Source organism: Cynara cardunculus (assembly GCF_001531365.2).
Source record: "Cynara cardunculus var. scolymus isolate 2C chromosome LG 1, CcrdV1, whole genome shotgun sequence".
NCBI lineage: Eukaryota > Viridiplantae > Streptophyta > Magnoliopsida > Asterales > Asteraceae > Cynara > Cynara cardunculus.
This window is the reverse complement of record NC_037528.1, coordinates 34860152-34882457: the sequence shown is the minus strand read 5'-3', so window position 1 is coordinate 34882457 and position 22306 is coordinate 34860152. Positions and strand designations below refer to the sequence as shown.

The window sequence follows — 22306 nt, the reverse complement described above, 5'->3', positions numbered from 1 at the left end:
CAAGCCATCAATAGTTACAAATTATACAAGTCATCAATGAAAATAGATAAGATATAAGAACTAAATGTTTGTTACAAGTAATTGTAAAGAAAAATTATTCATCACTACGTCAAATAAAAAACCAAGTCCAATTTGTTGCATTTTGGAACTTAAGAGGATATTGATAACTAGCTTTCCAAAGGTATTGTATTTGCCTTTCATCTCTCTAGTTTTTCCTTTTTAAGTTTCTCACTCTCACCTACAAAAACATAAAAGGTCGAATATCTATACATTTTACCATCCCAAATATCACCCATGGTCAGGTCTGTGTATTTCTAATAAGGGCCTTTTACCAAATGCTTACGGGGTAACTGCTCACCGACAAGAATCACCACCCTTATGCTATCAGGTAACACGTCCTTGACATGCTCATCTTGTAAACACTTATTTGGTAAACGCTCCCTAACTCACCGTTATTGTGAAGAGTTCTCACAAGTCATCAATATGTTTTGATTTCATGTACAAGAACCTTGGTTATTCTATTAGCTTTTTATATATTTTTTTGACTTATATATCACAATACTTGCTCTTGATAAAAAGAGAGATCCTACCATTCCAAGCAATGTTATGGCATAATTAAGATGGAATGAACGCTCAAAGCTTTGCTGGTTATGTTTACATCCAATCATTGATCTTGATAAGCAAGCCTGATTTGAGCTTCTGTCAGTGTCCTCCAAACCATCTTACCACAGTAAGCTAAGGTCAATAATGCCACAACATACAGCAGCGGGATCCCCACAACACAGCCACCAGAAGCCAGATTCACGAGACTCTGCCAACGCATGAAAATAACTTGGAATCAGTAACACAACAATAAAAAAAACATGCAATTCCACCACCCAACCATTCAGATCAGCCTATTTAAGGTTATTCTTTTTTTTTATTAACCTGGATATCCAACCCGCTATGCGAGCCGACTAATCTCAGGGCGACCACCTGCTTTACGGGTCAACTCAACCGGCAAATAAAGACTAGGGTAGGCCATGAGGCTCCTCCGCATGGTTACCCAAAAAGAATGGTTATTCAAGTCACTAGACAGTTTCTTTCTCTAGTATCAAAGAACTTCGTTCTCTAATTCTCGCAAACCCCGAGAAGCGCTGGTGCACAAGGTTGTCTTTTTTGCAAGGGTTGTCTTTTTTGCAATTGAATTATTTGGGTATTCTGCATTTTGGTTACTCAACTGTTATTTCCTTAAAATAACATGATACAAGTAAATTTTTGATGATTTCTTTATCGAAATGAGGACATTCTTAAATTTTTTATTTAAGTTTAGTGGTGAAAAGAGACTTAGGTAGGAATGTATGGAAGGATGTCACTTGTGTCCTAGAACCCTAGGGTTTCACCTCTTTATGTTTTCTAAGTTTTTTGGGTAACATTGCGTGTCCCGGCCAGTTTCCACCAATCTCATAGGGCCCTATATACACCAGCTAGAAAATCCCCCGGTAGTCTTGACACCTGATAAGACTCAAACTAGCAACCTATGGGGAGGAGTCCCAAGTTCTAGCCTTTATTTGCAAGTTGACTCTCAAAAATTTTATTTTTTCTGTGACCCTAAGGAACCAAAGGAATTTCTTATCCCTCACCCAATCTGCACCACACATACGTGCACCCACCCAGCCACCCCATATCATAAATCTTTAGAACATCCAAGTCCTGTCCCAAGTAGTTTGAGAAAAAATGGATTTTTGTTGTGATGAAAGCTCATGAACACAGGAAATGGAGATGGGTTCGATTTTCCTAGAAATCCAACAGATGCAAGAAAAAGAGGATGGCAGGAACAAATAAACAGGACGATTTACCAACGTTCCAGCAATTAAATGAATGACGGGAACAATCAGTTGGTCACTTTTATTCCCTTTGGCATATCCATTGAAAGCAATGACCATTGAGAAAGTGTGGATTGTGACGAATGCGAGGGAAATAACTGCTGCATATTACAAGAAACACCATCAAAACCCACACAAAGAAAGACAAATGTAAATATTGGTGTTCGAATACAATATAAAAATTGATTAGAAGAGAAGAGAAAGAGCAGACACAAATCCACATGCACCAATCCCCCCCATCCAAAAAAAAACACACACACCCCCTTTTCGTGAACATCTCATGATGCTACCATTCAAGTGGTGCACCTCAGCTTTGTCACAAATAGAGGAGTCTCTGGACCAAAATCAATAATGTGAACAATAACAACGAGAAACATGAAATTTTGCCATAAAAGAAAATATGGCAATAATCTAGGAACACCCATGGAAACTGCAGCAAGTTTCATGGGACAGAGAGCGTACGTTTTAGATAGGTTATACAATTAAGCATTGCAAGATTGCTTATGGTGCAGAAGTAATCTCCAGTTTTGCTGCATTGTATGTGTATCCAGAATTCGAAACACTTACCAGAAATAAGGAAAAATGGAGCATAAGAGCACTTGTCAACGTAAAATGTTGCAGGACCAAATGAAGGAGATAAGAGGCTGAGGCAGAAAAAGACTGCATGAGCCACACCATGACCTAGACCACCAGCTGTACACAATTTAACAGGTACTTACTATATCAGTTTAAAAGTTCCTCAAGGTACTACCATAAAACTAAAAAAAATGCAAACTCATTATCCAACTTCCAATCACAAGACGATACTAAATCACTGACCCCCAAATTTTAACTGAAAAATGTATCCACCAACTCAATCATACTTTATGTTAGATTTTTTTTTCTGATCTAAATTTAACATTGTGGAGATGCACAAAAGTTTAGTTGGAGAAACATTTCACTTCTCATTGACATTGGACTACTAATACTACTTAAATTTTATGATTGAGCAATTTTGTTTGGATGATGCTTCAAGTTGGTTAGAGTTTAGTTAGTTTTTCATAAAATAAATTAAATGGAATAAACAATAAACAATGGTTTTTATAAGATTTGAATCCAAGTTTGTAGGAAAAAGAGATACTTAAAGCTGCTGACTGAAATATCATCTAATTTATCCTACCAACATTGCACACACTCCCTCTCCTTCCCTCCCTCTGCCCCTTGGGCCCACCACGTTGAATAGATTTTGCAGTGTCTGAAGCCCTAGACATCAGAAAACATATAGAACACAAATCACTGTTGAAATTCCAAGACTAGCAAGATCTCCACTAAAACTATGCTTCAGACATCACTATCTAAAAAAAAGCTTTGTATATGAAGCAGATCATGTAGTCTCCTCTATCTGAAGCTGATGCTACATTCTAAGCACTTCCATATAAAAGTCAGCCCAATCTAGTCTTTTTTATATTTATGACATTTTCATTTTCTTAGAGTAGTGTGTAGGCTAGTTATGTGGATTGTGAACTCACAAATTGCCCTTCTTTCTGCCTTAGGTGGGTCTAGAGTTTTTTTGTGTGGGGGAGGGAGGGGAAAGTTTTCCAAAATTATGGAGAGAGAGAGGAGGGGGGAAGGATTTGAATTATATTTATTATGGTAGGTCGCTAATGTCGAGGATAATTAGTTAGGACTTTGTATATAATGTGATAACAACCCACTTGGATTAACAAAATCCAGATGCTACGCAACAATACCCATTTCTTTCATGAAATATCGACCACGAAACCAACACACACTTGCTTTGTATCTTCAAAAGGATTTTTATTTACTTATTTTGGAATCATAGCCAAGTTTGGGCACATGGACCTAAAACTAGAAAATCATTGCAGTAAAATAGAATTGAATATTGTTGTAAAAATAAAATTAAATAAAAAGTTGCTTGAGGATGATTTAGGAGGTACCCCATCAGTCCCGAAATAATTATTCTCTTTTGATTTTATGATTTAAATGGGTTATTTTTCTACTTAAAATTTGTAACAAATGCATCAGGATATACAAGTATAATGGATAGAGAAAATATTAGTGTTAAAATGTTAGTAACTCGCCATCATATATTTACCTTGAGTACTAGCTTTGACACTCGAATTCACAAAATGGCACCTACTTTTATGAAACCTTTTACCAAGAATTCACCTTGCTAGACAAGGCTTGGAAGTAGATTGCTTAGAAGAGAAATGAAGCTATGGTGCATTGTTCGAGTGAGTTAATTTCTCATGGCATTAGGTTCTATTGAAGGCATTAGTAGATCTTGGGTATTTTTTAGCAGGTTTAGATACTGCTTTATATCGTCCCGATTCCCGAATACAGATCTTCGTACTTATTTCAGTGACACTCTATTCAATCATGTTGGTTAATTTGTGATAAATCTCACATATGGATCTTTCGTCTCATTTGTTGTGTTTTATTTGATACACACAATCGTCAATCTTTGAAATATTCTTGCAATAACTTCAATGTTGAATGAAACTTGATAATTGAGAACCTTTTTCAGTGGTTCATTTACATTGTGATAACCTACATTTTTTATCTCCTGAATTGATAAGGTCTTAATGCATTGTGAATATTCAGGGAGTCGTGGTTGGTCTTATATTCATCCAAGTACACATAGAACCCGTTTGTTGGATTAGTTTGGAGAATAGTAATACCCAATTAACCATCTGTAGGGGTATCTACAGGCACGTCATTGTGGCACCGGTGACGTAGTACCATCCATGGCGATGTGATCGGTCCACAACGTCTCCTTTTGAATTGTGCTTTGATGAGGGTTGGCCATTGTGTGACGGGTGATTTTGGATATACTTGGATTCATGAATCCTATATACTATGATTTTTGTTTGAATCCTATGTTATGATTTTACTCCATAGGAAGTTCGGTATGTATAAACGAACGCCTCGTTGTTTCAGCCATGGATTCTTTTGATTACGTTAGAGATTGGCAGTAATGATGTACAAGTAAGCTTTGAAATGTCATAGGCCATCTGAATTGAAATTGATATTCTCATTATATTTTGTTTTGCTCATTTTGTAATCCCAATCCATACCGGGCAATGTAAGTGAACCACTTATCAGAACAAGGTTCATGTAAGTCAACAAGTCTACGATTTTATGCTATGTTTTGAACTTATGTTTGATGTTTAACTCTTACCTTTTGGGAAACAATATCATACTTTTGGAAAAAGACATGTCAGTTTGAATTATTTAAAGATGTATTAGAGCTCTGTTATCTCCGTTTTATAAGTTCGTTTCCACCATAGAATTTGGGAATTGCAGTTATGTATCACAGCTAACCTTTGATTCTATAGATTGCCATTAGACCTAATCTGTGAGTGATTGGTAGATTGGAGAGAGTATATATCATAGTGGTGTAGCAAAAGCGTGGCAGACGAATTGTTTTAGTTATTCCATTCGGCTCTCTAGTTGTTATAAGGATTAATGATCTATGATTTTGCTTATCACATAGGTTGATACATCTTATGGACAAAATTGTTATAGGTGGTAGGTGATAGGCTATGTAAGTCTCTACAGATGTTCAAAGATAAAATATGTAGATCTCCTAGATTTCTAGGAAAAGATGAAAACTATGAATTGGTTTGCTTGGGTTAGTAGCCTACTAGCCTTGAACCCTTAGGATTAATGTTCGTATTGGAATAATACTTTTTAGTTGCAATTATCGATCTATGACCTTGTACATATTCAATTATTTAAGGTTTCATCATGAATGACCTTTAAAAAACATTTGTTTTGTTGATCTAGAAGGATGTAAGTTGAATATAAATGAAATATATTGTAACATTAAAATTGAGAAATTTGTGATCTCGAAAGAAGAGAGAGAAATACGAATGGTAATTTGATGAGTGCTTGATTGTGATATATGTTACTTGGAGCTAAATAATGACCATAAGAGGCAGATTGATTGAATAAAGTTTAGTGTGTGTGAGTAGCATGGTCAAAAGGGACATGTCATCTAGAAAAAAATGTTATGGAGCTTTAGGGGACCATTTTTGTTGTCAAAAGGGGGCATAGACTAAAGATCACTCGATGCAATGTGATACTAATAGTGGCAACGAAAAAGATAAACAGCGCAGTACAAGTGGCAAAGTGTTTGTACTAATGTAGCGAGCAATCCGACAGAAAATGCAAGCCACTTATTATGTTGTATTAGGAACGATCGAATTCCAGGGACATAATTTCTTTAAGGGTGTGTATTACAATATATGCAATTTGTAATAAATAAATTTAATTATTATTAAGTGGGGAAAATCTAAAAAGTTAAAAGGACTAACTTGAAATTATGAGGAAGTTTAAGATAATTATAACTTTGGATGCCTTCTGATGAACGTATTGATAGAGAAATCAGAAGATTACACTCTCTAAAAAAAAGGCTCACAGTGGCTTCTCGCTTTTGAGAGGCCAGCTCTCCCAAAGGTTCTCACCTCAATTGATTACAAATCCGAATACCTTTTCGTCTAACCCCCTCCCCTATTTATACTACCACTTTTATTAACTTATTAACCAAAATTACAGACTTGTTGGCCCCCAAGGTATAACAGTACCCGCCCCCAAACATTCACCTTGTCCTCAAGGTGGGAAGAAAAAAAGGAACCGATACACTATTGCGGTTGAAAAGCAGCGACTCGTAGCTTTCATTCCACGGAACTATCAACCTCATCCTTGCACCAGCCCATGAACTTCATGTGTTTAGCCAGCCAGCTACCTTTTTCTTCTAATGCTAGATCCCGAAAGAAGAAGAAAATGAACTGTTTAGGGCCCATAACATAGTCTTTCCAATTGGGTTCAAGAAAAGGTAAGCCCTTCCAAACCAGCTTCAAGCCACGCTGTAAAAAACTTGTATCCTTCTTCCCAAGAAACCATCCACCATTATTTTTGCGCCTACCCCTCAGATTGGTTGTGGCCAACAAGCCCCCTTTTTCCTTTCAAAACAGGGACGGCAAAGTCACTGTTCCTTTGAGAGACTCAACCAGGGATTCAAAAGTAGAGTCTATGGTGTCTTCATGTACCGTATAGGAGTTCTCATCCTATCTCCACAGTTTATGAACAAGATCCAGCTTTGATTCTCTAGCCTACCTTTATCCAGATTTCCTTTCCTTCCTTCAACCACACTGTCATTAACAAGAATTTGCAGTCCAGTTGTTGGTACAGAGACTCCCCCTCCTGAATGAGACATCATACTCACAAATCATTAGATGTACTATCGTACATAACCATGTCTATATAGAGATCCTCACAGCTAATGCCGCTAGTGGATTGCTTCGTATTCCTTATAGAGAATTTAGGTCGATCATCACCACTGACTTGCTCAAAAAAACTTGTCTGGCCTTTAAAGGACGCATCTAGAAATTTAGTCGTGCTTTTATTCTCCTAATTATTTCAAGGTCAGAATAAGCAGCGGTTGGCCTACTGATTCTTGATTATTGACTTTGCTTTATAAACACCACCACCACACCTTCCTTCTCTCATCTTCAATGATTGACCGACATCGTGGGTGATTTCCATGATCTCCAAGATAGAGGGTTTATAGAATTGTGACTGTGGCAAGTTTGTTAGCTCCTTGGTTTTTGCAAATCTATTAATCTGTCTCCCTGCATTGTACGGCTTCTCTTGCAAGTTATCTAGCCTTTCTTTGACAGTGATTGTGGTATTCATAACTAGAATAACTTTCAGTGCCAATTCCCTTGTTTACTAGCCCCGGCAACAGACATCAATATCACAAGACTGATTCCTCAGACAAACCTACTTCCAAATACTTCTTTTGAAATTCTGCTTAACGGTGATGTCAGGGATATAAATTTCCTCTCAATTGGTCCTTCATTCTTCACAATAACCCTAAAATTAAGATCCCCGTAGCCAAGCCATTTATATCCCAAAGAGAAGGAATCTCGATAATTCCTTTAGAAATCAATATAGATTTCCTTTCACCTTCTTTCATCTGGTCTTGCCAATTGAGTAAAATTTTTGATTGTACATACATGGACCAAACAAGGCGTGTGAGCACGATCACTTGGCAAAATTGTGAATCTTTGTTTTGTCTTCTATCAATCAACAAATCGAGAAACCGGGGTGTGAAGCGCGATTTGAGTTCAGAAAATAACAGACCACTAGGTATTTTGAACCCGCTGGGCAATGTTGCCTCGGGGCCGACGAACGGGCCAGATGTGGATTGGATCGGACTTGATCTTGTCTTTCATAGGCTGGAAATAGAAACGCAAAGTAATCAGACGGATTTCTCATGGTTTCCCCAGCCAACTTTGGGATTGATTTCAGAATTGAAGAATCATATATATATATATATAAACTCTTGAATCTTTATCGTGAACACTTGATTTTCAATTCGTTGAATTATATGTTTGAATCTTTCAATTTGTTAAATTGATTGTCATATTTTGAAGTAGTTTCGAGTTTTATGATGTACTTTGAAGGTTGATTTTTTTATGAACGTCATTCGGGTAGTGGCACATGTTTAGTTTTATTGGTTTTCAGAACAACCCAATTAATGGGCACATTATTTGGGATGCCTTCTATGGCGGCTTTGTAGTCATGGCGTCCTGCAGGTGAACTCGGTCCACAAGGTTAGGCCCAATAGTGGCTTACGTGAACCCACCTTGTGGACTAGGCCCATTTTATTGATCTGGATCTGATTTGTCGGCCATTGAAATGTTCGCCAATTCCTCACCACCATTGTCGAACAAAAAATTAGAATATTTATCTAGTGTCAGTCCTATCTGTAATTTCTTATCATCCTCGCCTTCATCTCCATAAAACTTATCTTCATCCAGCACTGCCTCGTCGATAGAATTAGCGTGGTTAGGGTTTTGTTGCCTCGATTCCTTAAGTGTCTGCATATTTCTTTTGAAAGAATCCAACTTGGACTCCACTGAATCTAACTTCTGGACCATATTTTTGACATTTGCAAGTAGGCTCTTGGTGACTCCCAGGATCGATTGCTCTGATACCAATTGATGAACATTCATCATATTGTTAGAGAAATCAGAAGATCACATTCTTTAATAGAAGACTTACAATGGCTTCTTTGGCTTTCGAGAGGCCAGGTCTCTCCTAATGGTTCTCACCCCAATTGATTAAAAAACTGAATACCTCCCCGTCTAACCCCCCCCCCCTCCCTATTTATACTACCACTTCTATTGACTCATTGACCAAAATTATAGACTTGTTGACCCCCAGGGTAACACCTTCAATGTTGGTTCATAGAGATTTAGGACTCTATTTCATATTTATTATGGATTTCACCTCATAACTATAAATGGTTGAAAGTTTAGATCAAAACCCTTAAATTAGTTATGGAAATTTTGAGGTTTTCAAGTCAGAAACCATATTTGAGTTTGAAGTTTCAGCCATGATTTTGAGGTAAGATTTAACCCTAATCTATGTAGTAAACTCGTATTACTTGTTAGGGTTGAGTTATAGATCGACTGGTCAACATTTATTATGTGTTTAAGGCTCGAAAGCTTAGTGGTGGTTTCGACCCACAAGTTATTCTATGTATTAATTTGTATTAGTTGTAGGGTTGAGTTATGGATCGACTGGTCAACATTTATAACGTGTTTAAGGGCTCGAAAGCTTAATGGTGGTTTCAACCCACTGGTTAAGGACCTCACTAGGGGTTGTTTTTTAATAGATAACACCAATAGGATCTCGTATAAAATAAGCATATGAATTCTTTCTGTAAGAAAATAAGAAAATTGGGTTGCTTTTGGATAGTATTGAAAACGGGGCTGGATTGTAAGTAGATAGAGAAGATGATTTGTTTATGTCACGTGCAACTTTGACTCACCAGGTTTCAAGAATTGCAGCTTGACCCCTGTATATTAAAATATGTTAAATTTAATTCCAGAAAATGAAAAGTTTTCTGTTTTGACAGCTTTGGTCCCTGCTTCAGAAATTACTTTACAAAACATTTATACTAACAGAATCTGGAACAAGAAACCTGATAGAATCTCGTACAAAACAACTCAAAATCAGTATGATACTTGACCTGTTCTCCAAACAACCCAAAATCAACTCCATTTTCATATTTTTATGCATAAGCAGTATGATAATTTTATACGAGATTCCATCAGTTTTATCTACAATCAAACCAAAACAACCTCTACTGAAATCCTTGAACATTAACTACCATTAAAGGTTTCGACATTGAAGCTTTCGAGCCCTACACGCAGATTAAAAGTTGACCAGTCGATCCACAACTCAACCCTAACAAGTGATACAAGATTAATACACAGAACTGTTAAATTGTACATCAAAATTGTGGATGAAACTTCAAACCCTAACCCTAACTCAAATTTGATTTTAGAATAAAAAACCTCACAATTTCTATACCTAATCCAACGCTTTTGATGTAAACCTTCAACCATTTATAGTTATGAGGTAAAATCCAAGATAAATATGAAATATAGTTCTAATTCTCTATGCAACCGAAACTAACGTTGAAGACATTCGAAGTTATTATTATTATCATTATTGATATTCTGGAACTCCATTATAATTTCATGTTATGTCCTTTTAACTTATTAGATTTCCCCCTTCCCCACGTAAAAATAGTTAGATTCATTTGCTTAATATATAAATTACACATCTTACAATCCACCCCTTTTAAAGAAATTTCATCCCCAAAACTCAATCGAGCCTTTTGTACAACATAACAAGCTGCTTAAAATATTTGTGTAGCAATAGCATTTCTTGGCGGATTGCTCGGTAGTGCAAACACCCTACCACTTGAATTATGCTATTTATCTTCTCCCTCGGCACTATTAGTATCAAGCTGCATTGTACAATCGTTAGCCTTATGCCCCCTATATTAAGAACGGGTCATTATGTACTTATACGGTTATACCTATAGTTAAAGTTGGATTATGGAGTTCCATTTCATGTTGAAAGATTCGAATAATGCTTTTTATTCTTACAAACGTAAAAGGTGTCATGAACTCGTTACGTTCGAATGGAAGTATTAAAGGAGAAATTTCGAAAGAGAGAGACGGGAAAAGTGAGTAAAAAGTTTTATTTGTCATTTCATGTCTACCTGTGCCTATGTTAGTGTCGTCATATGTGTAATTAACAAATTTTGAGTTTTGAAAACTTAACTTCAATTAGGTTTTCAAAACATATATATAGACTCACTAAAGTGGTGAGCTGCTTTGCAAAGGTGAGCAGGCCTGTACACACCACACGACCTTCCACATAGAGTGTACCTTAAACACCAATAAACATGATCATTTCAGTATACCTGTCCTAATGGTGACATTAAGATATAAGTAATCTGCTGGTGGGAAATGCATCAAGAAGTTGAAACTCACTACAATTCATGTGATCATTTGAGTATGTATTAGAAAGTAAAAGCCAGCAACAATGGCAACCCAACATAAATGTCAGCATGAAAGTTAAGTACAAGCACAGGTAAAAAAAAGAGTAATGATTACCAAGGGCGATTTGCATCTTATCAGTAAGATATAGGCGTGGTTTAGCAACTCTGTCGGCAAATGCATCCAATATACCTTCCAGCTTCCTGATAAACACATAAGTATATGTATAATAGTATTTTATGAATCAACTTTTTTCTGAAATTCCTGAACAGCTCGCCAGGCTGTCTCTTGCCTGCCCATGGATTCAGCAGCAGAGAATTGGGAGTTCCTATCGTAATGCATGACAAAGTATGGTAATTTCATCAGATTGCTGATACTTTTCTGAGAATTACGTCGACCACAGATAAACTATAAAAACATAGTCTTCAAAGCAGCCCAACGAGCTCAAAAAGCCACTATATCCTTCACCTGATTCAGGAGACTACACAGGATTGGTATTCGAGTATAGAGTGTTACGATGGTGGCAACCAACTTAAACATGTCCATACTAGAGAGTTGCATGGATTGTGTGAATGAACCACATTTACAACTCTTTCTCTTTGTTCGGCAAACTTCCCATCTTTCGTATTTCTATCACCCATCTTCAACTTGGTCTGTTTTCTTGTCTCTCCGTTTACTTGGTCTTGTGATAGGAAATAAAACTAAGAACTCGATTGTAAGGAAATAAGAACAAGAGAAATAACTGCTAGTTGCTATTCATACGATTGAAGGAACAAAATCATAAGGATAACCACCGTATGGTAAACCCTTTTGCCCAAGCTACTGATAGCCGAATTCACTAAAACAGAAAGTAAAATCTCTCCCGCCCACTGCTCCACCAACAAGAGAAAATATATCCCCCCCCCCACAACTTTTTCACTCTTCAGTCCTAACAACTTGCTCCCATTTCCCCCTACACGTGTCCCCCTCTAAACCTCCTTCTAGAATAAACTTTCCGAGCTTTAGGCCCATTTGGTTGTTGATCCAATAAGTGAACCCTAGCACTTTCCCTATCAATACCGGCCTCATGAAGTGCAGGCTTGGCCTCAAGCCTGAATTCAGGAAATTGACTTAATGACTTTGAATGGAATAGACATCCTCCCAAGTAGCATCTTCAATAGTTCCCTGCTGCCATTGGATCAACCATTGTGATACTCGCTCCCCGTTTTTTGTAAATTTCCTCAAGTATCTAAACATTTTTCAGGGAGTGGAGAGACTACAGAATCTGTCTGAAGCCAGGACGTAGGAAGCTTCAACCGGACTGTTTCCCACAGCTCTTTTAAGGAGTGATACATGGAAAACGGGATGGATTTTAGCAGATTCGGGATACTGGAGTTTGTAGGCAACTTCCCCAACTCTAGCAACGATGGGGAATGGCCCATAAAATCGAGCAGATAATTTCTGATTAATCCAACGTACCACAGATTGTTGACGATGAGGACGCAGTTTGAGAAACACCCAATGCCCTACCATAAGCTCAACAGCCCGATGATGCTTGTCAACTGTAGCTTTCATGTGTGTTTGGGCGCAAACCAAATGATACTTAAGTTGTTTAATTACTTTGTCTCCATCCAGGAGATCGCGCAAGACAGCTTCACAACGCACTTCCCAAGATACAAACTGAAACATAAATGGAGGGGGTCTGCCATAAATAACTTCGAAAGGAGTAGTATTGGTGGATGCATGGCAGGACGTATTATGCTAAAATTCTGCCCACGGTAGCCAAAATGACCATGTTTTGGGTTTGGTCCGTAGCAAAGCATCTAAGGTAGGTTTCCAAACTCCGGTTAATCATCTCTGTCTGTCCATCAGTCTCAGGATGGTATTCTGAGCTAAATTTAAGGTGCTAGCTTGCAAAGAGAAAATTTCTTGCCAAAATTTGCTTAGAAATAATGGATCACGGTCGCTCAAAACAGATTTTGGTATCCCATGCAATTTGATAATTTCATGAAGAAAGATTTCAACTACAGTGCGAGCCGAGAATGAGCATTTTAAAGGAATAAAATGACAATATTTTGAGGGCCTATCGACCACAACCATCACTGCTTCGAAGCCCTTGGATTTTAGTAGACTAGGGATGAAGTCAAGGGAGATGTCCTCCCAAACAGATGAGGAAATAAGCAGAGAATGGAGGAGACCTCCTGAAGCAAGAGTAGAAGATTTGTACCTTTGACAGACATCACATGCCTAAACATATTGTTTGATTGCTTTCGTCATTCCCAACCAATAGATACGGGATGCAAGACGATGATAGGTTCTATAGAACCCCAAAGGACCACCACTTGGGCTGTTATGAAATTCAACCAGGAGCTTTGGAATCCACTGGGAATTTGCGGGAATGACTAGTCGACCCTTGTGATACAACTTGCCCTCCACAAGAGAAAACCCGACACGAGCTTGAGTATCTTTGGACAGTGCCTGGAAGATTTTTTGAAGTTGTGGGTCAGACTCAATTCCTTCCGACAATTTAGTACCATCCAACCACTGTGGATACGAAACCATAGTGCATAGTGCTGCCCCTTCGGATATACATGATAGGCATCAGCAGCCTTATTCTCTCGCCCAGGCTTATAGCATATTGAAAATTGATAACCCATGAGCTTGTCTATCCAATTTTGATCTATAGTGGTAATGCGTTGCTCCAACAGATGTTTGAGGCTTTTCTGATCGGTGTAAATAATGAAATTTCGCCCCAAAAGATAAGGTCACCAATGTTGAATGGCAAGGACGAGTGCCATCATCTCTTTCTCATAAGCTGACTTGATGAGACTCGCATCCGATAGGGCCTTACTAAAATAAGCAATTGGTTTCCGGGATTGCGTAAGGACAGCCCCAACCCCGTAGCCAGAAGCGTCACATTCTTTCGAATGGTTGAGAGAAGTTTGGTAGGGCAAAAACAGGAGCTGCGACCATTGTTTGCTTCATTTTATCAAGGGCATTTTGTGCCGAAGGTCCCCAATGAAATCCCACTTTCTTGGTCAAATCGGTTAGAGGACGTGCTATTTGCCATAACCATTGATAGACTTCCGATAATATCCTGTGAGCCCAAGGAAAACCCTTACAGCCTTAACCGTTTTAGGAGTTGGCCAGTTCAGTACTGAATCGATTTTAGAAGGGTCCATAGAAACTCCCCTCCCATCAATAATGTGACCGAGGTAGTCTATTGACTGTTGGCCAAAGCTATTTTTTATATTCACGACCAGCTGACGAGTTTGTAAGACCTGCAATAACTCAATCAAAAGTTCCAGATGCAGCTCCCAAGTGTGGCTGTAAATAAGTATGTCGTCGAAGAATACCAACACTCTCTTATGTAATAAAGGCCGGAAAATTCATTCATCAGGGCCTGGAAAGTAAAAGTAACAGGGACGTTGGTCAGGCCAAAGGGCATTGACCAAGAACTCATAATGTCTGTTATGGGTGCGAAAGGCTATTTTTTTCTGTGTCAGATTCTCGAACCCGGACCTTTTTTTTTAAGTATATAATATTTATATACAAAAAATAGAACAAATAAACTCACACACCCTCCTCACCTTTGGTGAGGTTTGAACCCTTGACCTCCTAGGAGGCCAAAGACTCACATACCGCTAGGCCAAAAGCCCTTTGGTCTCGAACCCGGACTTGATAGAAACCCGATTTCAAATCTATCTTAGAAAAATATTGGGAACCATGGATCTCATCAAGCAATTCTTCTACGACAGGAATGGGTATTTGTCGGGAATAGTAACTCGATTTATAGCTCTATAATCAATGCATAAACCCAAGATCAGTCTTTCTTTTTTACAAGAATTACGAAAATGAAGTAAGCACTTTGACTTACTCGTAAGATTCCAGTGGTCAACATCTCTTGCATTTGTCTTTGAATTTCGTCCTTATGAGGACGGGGATAACGATAAGGCAGACACAAACAGGTCATGCACTTCTTGTAAATTAATTGTGTTCAATAGGCCTAGCAAGAGGTAGGCCTTGTGGTTCTAGGAATAAAGTGGAGAACTGAGACAAAACATCAGAGAGTTGAGCTTGCTGAAATGGAGTTAGAATCGAAGAAAACTCTGTTTCAGTTGACAATTGTACCCATTGGCCATCAAGCCACGGTTGTAACGAGGAGTGATAGAGAGAGGCCGACAATACCCCTTGTAATAGCACTAGTGTTCCCCGACTCCAAAAGCGAATTTGTTGGGTTGTCAGTTGAAAATTACGTCTCCCAAGGTACCCAACCATGCTATACCTAATATCATATCCAATGGTCCTAGTTCATCGACTAGGGCATCAACCATACAAGAGAACGAACCAAGTTGAATGGTGATGTTCCGGCAGTGTTATGAGATACAACTAGAGTATTGTCACCAAGACAAATGCTCGACCCTTTCATTGGTTTTATTTCCAATCCTAAGGCCATTGCTAACTTTTTTGAGAGGAAGTTGTGAGTGGCCCCACTATCTACGAGAAACAGAGCAGGAACTCCACTTATTTCTCCTGCTAATTTGATTGTTGTCAAGACAAAGAAGAATCTGAAGAAAGCCCATAGAATTCAAATGCATGGCACTCACCATATTCAGTATGGTCATCCTCCAAAATTGCTTCCACTCGACATATCTCGCCATTGTCATCCAATTCACTCCGTCAGCCAGTAGCAACACACAAAGTGTTCCCTTCGAGCATTTGTGTTGCGGGTAGTACTCTTGCCTGCAACTAAAACACAAACCCTTCTTTCGACGATCTTCCCATTCATGTTTCATAGACAGTCCCTGTACTAGTACTATGAGCAGAGGAAATAGGTTTCGAAGTGTCAAAAGGATGTACCTGAGATTGACCAGGTGGGAAAAGAGGGTTTGTTAGGCTGTGAGAACTGATAGTAAAATTGGGTAGGCTATCTGTTGGACTATTCTTCCATGAATGGGCTTGGCTTTGTCCATCCATACTATTACCAAAAGACGAATTAGTGTTGCCTTTGCATCCCGACTTCCCTCCATAGACGCCAGTAGCAACCTCATCATGACGTGTAAAATCCATGGCTTGGTCGCATGTAAGAGGATTTAATGTACGTACCCAATTTCGAATGCCGTTCTATAACCCACTCAAAAACATTCCAATAGACTGTTCTTCGATTTGATCAAGAATTAGGGCCAAAAGAGCTTCGAATTCTTCAATATACTCGTCGACACTTGCTTCTTGATAAAGGGATCTCAGGGCTTCGTGAGCATTACGAAACTTTGTAACACTGACTCGACTCATCAGTTTGCTTCGTAATTGATCCCAATTGGTTTGTGGGTGTTTGATTAGAAGATTTGTATACCAATGGAGGACAGGACCATCCATACACATTTGGGCCAATTTTAACTTTTCAAAGGAAGGAGATTGATGTACCTGAAACTCAGCCTTTGTAATCCAACCTCTTGGGTCAACTCCTTCAAACATAGGTAATTTCACTTTTGGCATAGAAAAAAGAGACTCGTCAAAGTGATTGGCTCTGATGAAATGATGAAGGCCACGGGTTTCAATTTTGACACCGAAAGAGTCATCATTGATCTCTCATTCACAATCCCTGGATGGTGAAGCCCCAAAATCTATTTTTGGTTGCTTTTCTTGGTGCTTCAAATAACCTAGCATCTACTCAAAGGATTTGGGGAGTTGACCCAGAATTTCCTTCATGGAATGGACTGCTTGTGAGAGATTGTGCATCTGTAAGGTTTGTTTCTCGATTTTCTCATCTTGATAATCGACTCGAGATTGCAATCCAGTACTTACCTGGGTTTCTGGAGCGACCACGTTTCCCGCAATGGAACCAAATTGATAAGAATCAAAACTAAGAATTCAATTGTAAGGAAATAAGAACAAGGGAAATAACTGCTAGTTGCTATTCATACGATTGAAGGAACAAAATCAAAAGGACAACCACCCTATGGTAAACCCTTTTGCCCAAGCTACTAATAGCCGAATTCACTAAAACAGAAAGTAAAATCTCTCCAGCACATTGCTCCACCAGCAAGAGAAAATATAGTATTCCCCCACTTTCTCACTCTTGAATCCTAACAACTTGCTCCCATTTTCCCCCTACACATGTCGCCCTCTAAACCTCCTCCTAAAATAAACTTTCCAAGCTTTAGGCCCACTTGGGTGTTGATTCAATAAGTGATCCATAGCACTTTCCCTATCATCTTGCTATCTGCATCCTCTAACATTTGGTATCTTACTCTTTGGTTTCATTGATGCCTTCATTCTTCCATACTCATAGTTCACTGTTAGGTATCAAACTAGCATGAAAAACTAATACCTTCCAGGTTTGGCTAGAAAAAGAACACTCCTAGAAAAATGGTAAGATCACATACTCCTTTCAAACCTTCTAGATGAGGCATTCTTTTGACGTTAGAGGACTTGACGTCAAATATATGAGAATGATAGATTTTATTTATTGATTAATATTATCTATAGGGTGTCCGAAAAACATGCTACAAGCGTAACCTGTGGAAGCATAAAATCTACTATTCTTGATTAGTTGACTGTAAGTTGATGGATCTACTAGTTATCCTTGATACTAGTATATAACCGTCGCAACAAGTTATATTCAATAGGTAGGCTAAAGTTGTTGGTTGTATATCCATGAAGGGACATCAACTCTATAATACAACCATATGTTCATGCTAAAAAATTTATTCAATGTTAAACTCCCAGAAAAGAAGCCCAACGTCTGATTTTAGAAATTCAACCCATTGTTTTTCAAATTCAAAATTAAAACAAATATTTGGAGATTCAAAAACTAGAACCAACATTCACAAGTCCAATAATAGATCAATATGTGTATATATAGGCGAAGGATCGTGTGAGAAAGGAATTTATGGTGAGAAGCGTAAGAAGAAATCTAAACCCTTGATCACTTTTAATCTCATGCCCACGAGGGCTGTAAACGAACCGAACGTTCAGCGAACCATTCGTGAACCGTTCGGCGGGATGTTCGTTTATGTTCGTTTATTTAATAAATGAACGGACATGAACAAATTTTTCTGTTCGTTTAGTTAAACGAACGAACATGAACAAGAGTCCCGTTCGTTCATTTATGTTCATGAACGTTCGTTCATTTACCGTTCGTTTACGTTCGTTTATATTCGTTCGTTTATGTTCGTTTATATATTAAATTTAATATATAATCTTTTGTTTATTTATTTTGAATTTAAATAATATTTATTTATGTTCGTTTATGTTCATTTAACCCGTTCGTTTATGTTCGTTTAGCATGTTAATGAACGAACATAAATGAACACGAACACACCTTATTTCTAAATGAACGAACACGAACACAAAGATTTTCGTTCGTTTACCGTTCGTGTTCGTTCGTTTACCGTTCGTGTTCGTTCGTTTACCGTTCGTGTTCGTTCGTTTGTTCGGTTAAGTTAAACGAACGAACGAACATGAACAAGCTTCCGTTCGTGTTCGTTCGGTTCGTTTACAGCCCATGAATTGCCTTTAGAATGGAATTGATCCGGTGCATCTCGGTGCACCTCATTAGTGTTGACATTCAATTAGGATTGATCCAAGGGTGGAGATCTCTTCTTACACTTCTCACAATAACTTCCCTTCTCGCCAGAACCCAACCCTATATCTATATATCTATCTATCTATCTATATATGTATATATATCCAAGTAGTACTTCATCATGATGATGTATAATACCAGATAAACCACCATAAGGATGTGTTCTTATCGATAGACCATGAAACTAAGAGAAAATACATACTTGTAACCTCTCCACAATACAAGGCGAAGACCTTCTTGAAAAGCGATTGAAGTCAATATAAGGATTGAATAAGGCCACCATGCTGTTGTTTTAAACGGAAGAAACACCCTCCAAACTCCAGATAGCACAATCAAACTAATCAGCCACACTAGTGTACTACACAAACATAAATGTACAGAAGCATACATCAGTATTTATCTGACTAAGCAAAAAAGAAGCCAAACACTCTGTAACAGTAGAAGATCCAATCCTACATTCCAAATTAACCAAACACCACCTTAAACAACATTTTATTAGCAAGTAGTACTTATCCCACATCTTGTAAATATCAATTGATTCTTCAACATATGTGCTTCCAGGCGACTGCAAACTGACTTTAAATTAGCACCCCACGTGTTTAACAAAGGTATCTTACCCATGAAGCATGTACATCTCAAAAGCCGGACGACACAAGGGGCTTACTAGCAAGATATCAGTGAAGTTTATGACCCTTAATTACTGGCTCCTAATTGGGTTCCTCTTGGAGCACAAGATTTAAATAAATTCATTGGAATTGACATAGAAAGATATCAGTGAAGATTTATACAAATTCCTTATACAAACATATATAAGCCAAATTGACGATAGCTTGACCTTTTCTATAACAGAAGAATCATTGGATTCTTCAAATATGAACAAAAAGGAAACTGATAACGTCATGCAGGAGAAAATTAATATAAAAAACAAAACCTACCTAGAAAGAAGTGTGAGGATCAAGAAGGGTTTAGTGGAGATGATGGTAACGAAGAGGGCGAGGGAAGTCCCGAGCGCTAGCAGCACATACCCGATCCCTGCCGCCAATGTCATTGCTCTCTTTCCGATTTTCTCTACAAAAATATAACTGGGTTTTGGGGTTTGATTGAGGCTGATCGATCGGGTCCCCTGAATTGGGAAATTTTATTCGGAGAATTTGATGATTGAACTTTTGCCCCTTATAGTTCAGTGTATTTACAGAAATGGTCCCTGACAACTTGTAGTATCCATACAGTGCCTTGAATCAACAATGGTAGGTTTATGACTTCCTGAACGTGTATAGTTCGACATTTCAAAAGAAAAAGATATTTGGTTTTATCATAACATAAGGAAAGACGAAAGACAAAAAAGTCCATTAAAATTTGTCAAATCCGTATAATTTTTTGTAAGACAAGGTTTTTCATAGAAACAATTTTTTTACTTTTGGATAGAGGAAATGATTAGTTTATGTGGGATGTACCGAATTCAATGGACTTGGTTTATAAAAATTGCTCAAACGCATGAGAAAATATTTTAGGTTTACATTATTTTGGAAAACTTTTCGGAAAGAAACCTTAAACCTGATCCAATGAGATCTAAAACAAACCATAGAGTGCTTTAGAGGATTTCTTTTAGATCTGATGTAAATTCTGACGAAGTGCTTAGAAATCAAACCGAATTTCCTCTATCGGAGATCCATACACGAACACGTTCTGGCCTCTACTGGATGCTAGCTCAAAACATTAATTTAGTATATGTTTATAGAAAAGAAAGAAAATATTTCTTTTCTATTTTTATCTGATAGCTAATAAATCTAAAAAGATTGATTAACCTTTTAAACTTATGTTCATCACCTTATTTATATGTAATTTCATGAATTATAGATTGACTATAATTCAAATAAGGTTTGTATTTATTTATAAATATAATTATCATGAACCTAATATAAATATATATGTATATAATATATATATATATATATATATATCTACACATATGATACCCGTAATTACCATAATTGGAATGTAATTTGTCTAAATAATTTGAATCTGTTTATTTGGTTCGTTGATTATAATAGTGGTGGTAGGGTGGAGGCGATAGTCATATCTATGGTAGTGGTGGCGGCGTTGGTGGTAGTAGTGGCAACAATTGGGTTGACGGTGATGGTGGCGGATGAAGGCAACAGTGGTGGTGGGGAGGAAGGGCACGATGATGGCGGCAATGTTAACAGCAGTCACAAATCATGACCACCGTTCAGTATCACTATAACTTGATTTACCAAAAAAAGGTTAGGGTTCTATCTTTCCTCTACATTCATAACATTGTTTACTAACACAAAAGAAATTAATCTTTGAGTGCTTTTTTGCCATGGCAACAAGAGTAGTTGAAGTTCATGAGCAAAACAATAAACATAAAGTGCACTTCTAGTTTCATTTAAATTTAGTGTTTTGAGCCCATTTCACCTTGCATATTACTAGCCCCGTCATAACTTTGCCCACACAATTTAACGCCACTTAATCCGTGTCTTGAAAGCAAAGCATCAAGTGTCGTCTTAAGTGAAAGAGATGTAGTCTTGGGGACATGATCAATGCCTAAGAAACACTTTAATATGTGTCCGCTCCTGTCCACATAACGCACAAGAACTCTCATTTGTTCATTGGTTGAAAGTCATGAGATGCATCGATGAAGATCGCAAAAAGAAATCATCAACAAAATCACCTAAATGAGTTTCATTATTTCCATCATAGCAACAAAGTCCTTTTGGATGTTTAGTGAACTTGAGATTCTTAGGAACATTTTTCAACGTAAATGCTTTGACGTTTTCATTATGATCAGCAAACTACAACAACTCCAGAAATTTCCCTCTATTGTTAGATTCTTCCCATTCATCATGGTCGGAATGCAAGACCTTGTCTCAGGAGAAAACGAATACAATCTATCAATGCAATCAAGCGTAACTTATATAATCCATCTTAGTTTCGGCTGAATGCTTGATGATAACAGATTCAATGTGTTGTTTTTGTTCAATAAAGCTACACTTGCCCTAACTTTGGTTGTGAGCACTATTAACATCTCCAGTATGAATCGTCAACTTATCTTTCCTTGGACAATTTTTGAATCCTAAGCTAAAAAACAGTTGCCGCCTATTCGATCTCCAATACTTTGTTTGAAAAGATAGCAATGTAAGAAATGTACAACCTTTTTTATTTACATCGTAGTCTAGCCAAGTAGGGAATTCATCAAACCAAGCAGGGTCAAATCTTCTTGAACGTAACCCAAATGAAGTGTAAGGAAAATCATGGCTTTGAGGTTGGGAAGGCCTCTTAAAATATATGCTCTATAAACTCCATCTCGAATATTAGGATTGTAATCCAAAATTCCAATATGTAAGCCTAGGTCAATGGGAAGATTACATACAACTTTATTTGCAATTTATCATAATTATTCTTATCTGACATAGATGATGAATGATGAATTGTATTTCTCTTTATTAAATACTTATCCATGACTTTAAATGTTAAATTGGTTA

General features: G+C 37.6%; 1 protein-coding gene across 2 annotated transcripts; it reads right to left on the bottom strand.

The window, feature by feature from the left end:
- Nucleotides 1–413: 413 nt before the first annotated feature.
- On the bottom strand, nt 414–19928 carry LOC112508484 (gamma-secretase subunit APH1-like). Of its 2 annotated transcripts, none has more exons than XM_025113115.1 (6): nt 19739–19928; nt 19006–19161; nt 11354–11439; nt 2433–2558; nt 1839–1966; nt 414–811 (listed from the first exon to the last, which is right to left on the bottom strand). In XM_025113115.1, exons 1-6 carry the CDS (start codon nt 19849–19851, stop codon nt 665–667), a joined length of 756 nt encoding a protein of 251 aa, XP_024968883.1. In that variant the 5' UTR covers nt 19852–19928; the 3' UTR covers nt 414–664. The 2 variants fall into 2 exon arrangements, with proteins under 2 accessions (XP_024968883.1, XP_024968891.1); XM_025113123.1 differs by having other exon boundaries at nt 1839–1963.
- Between the last annotated feature and the right edge of the window lie 2378 nt (nt 19929–22306).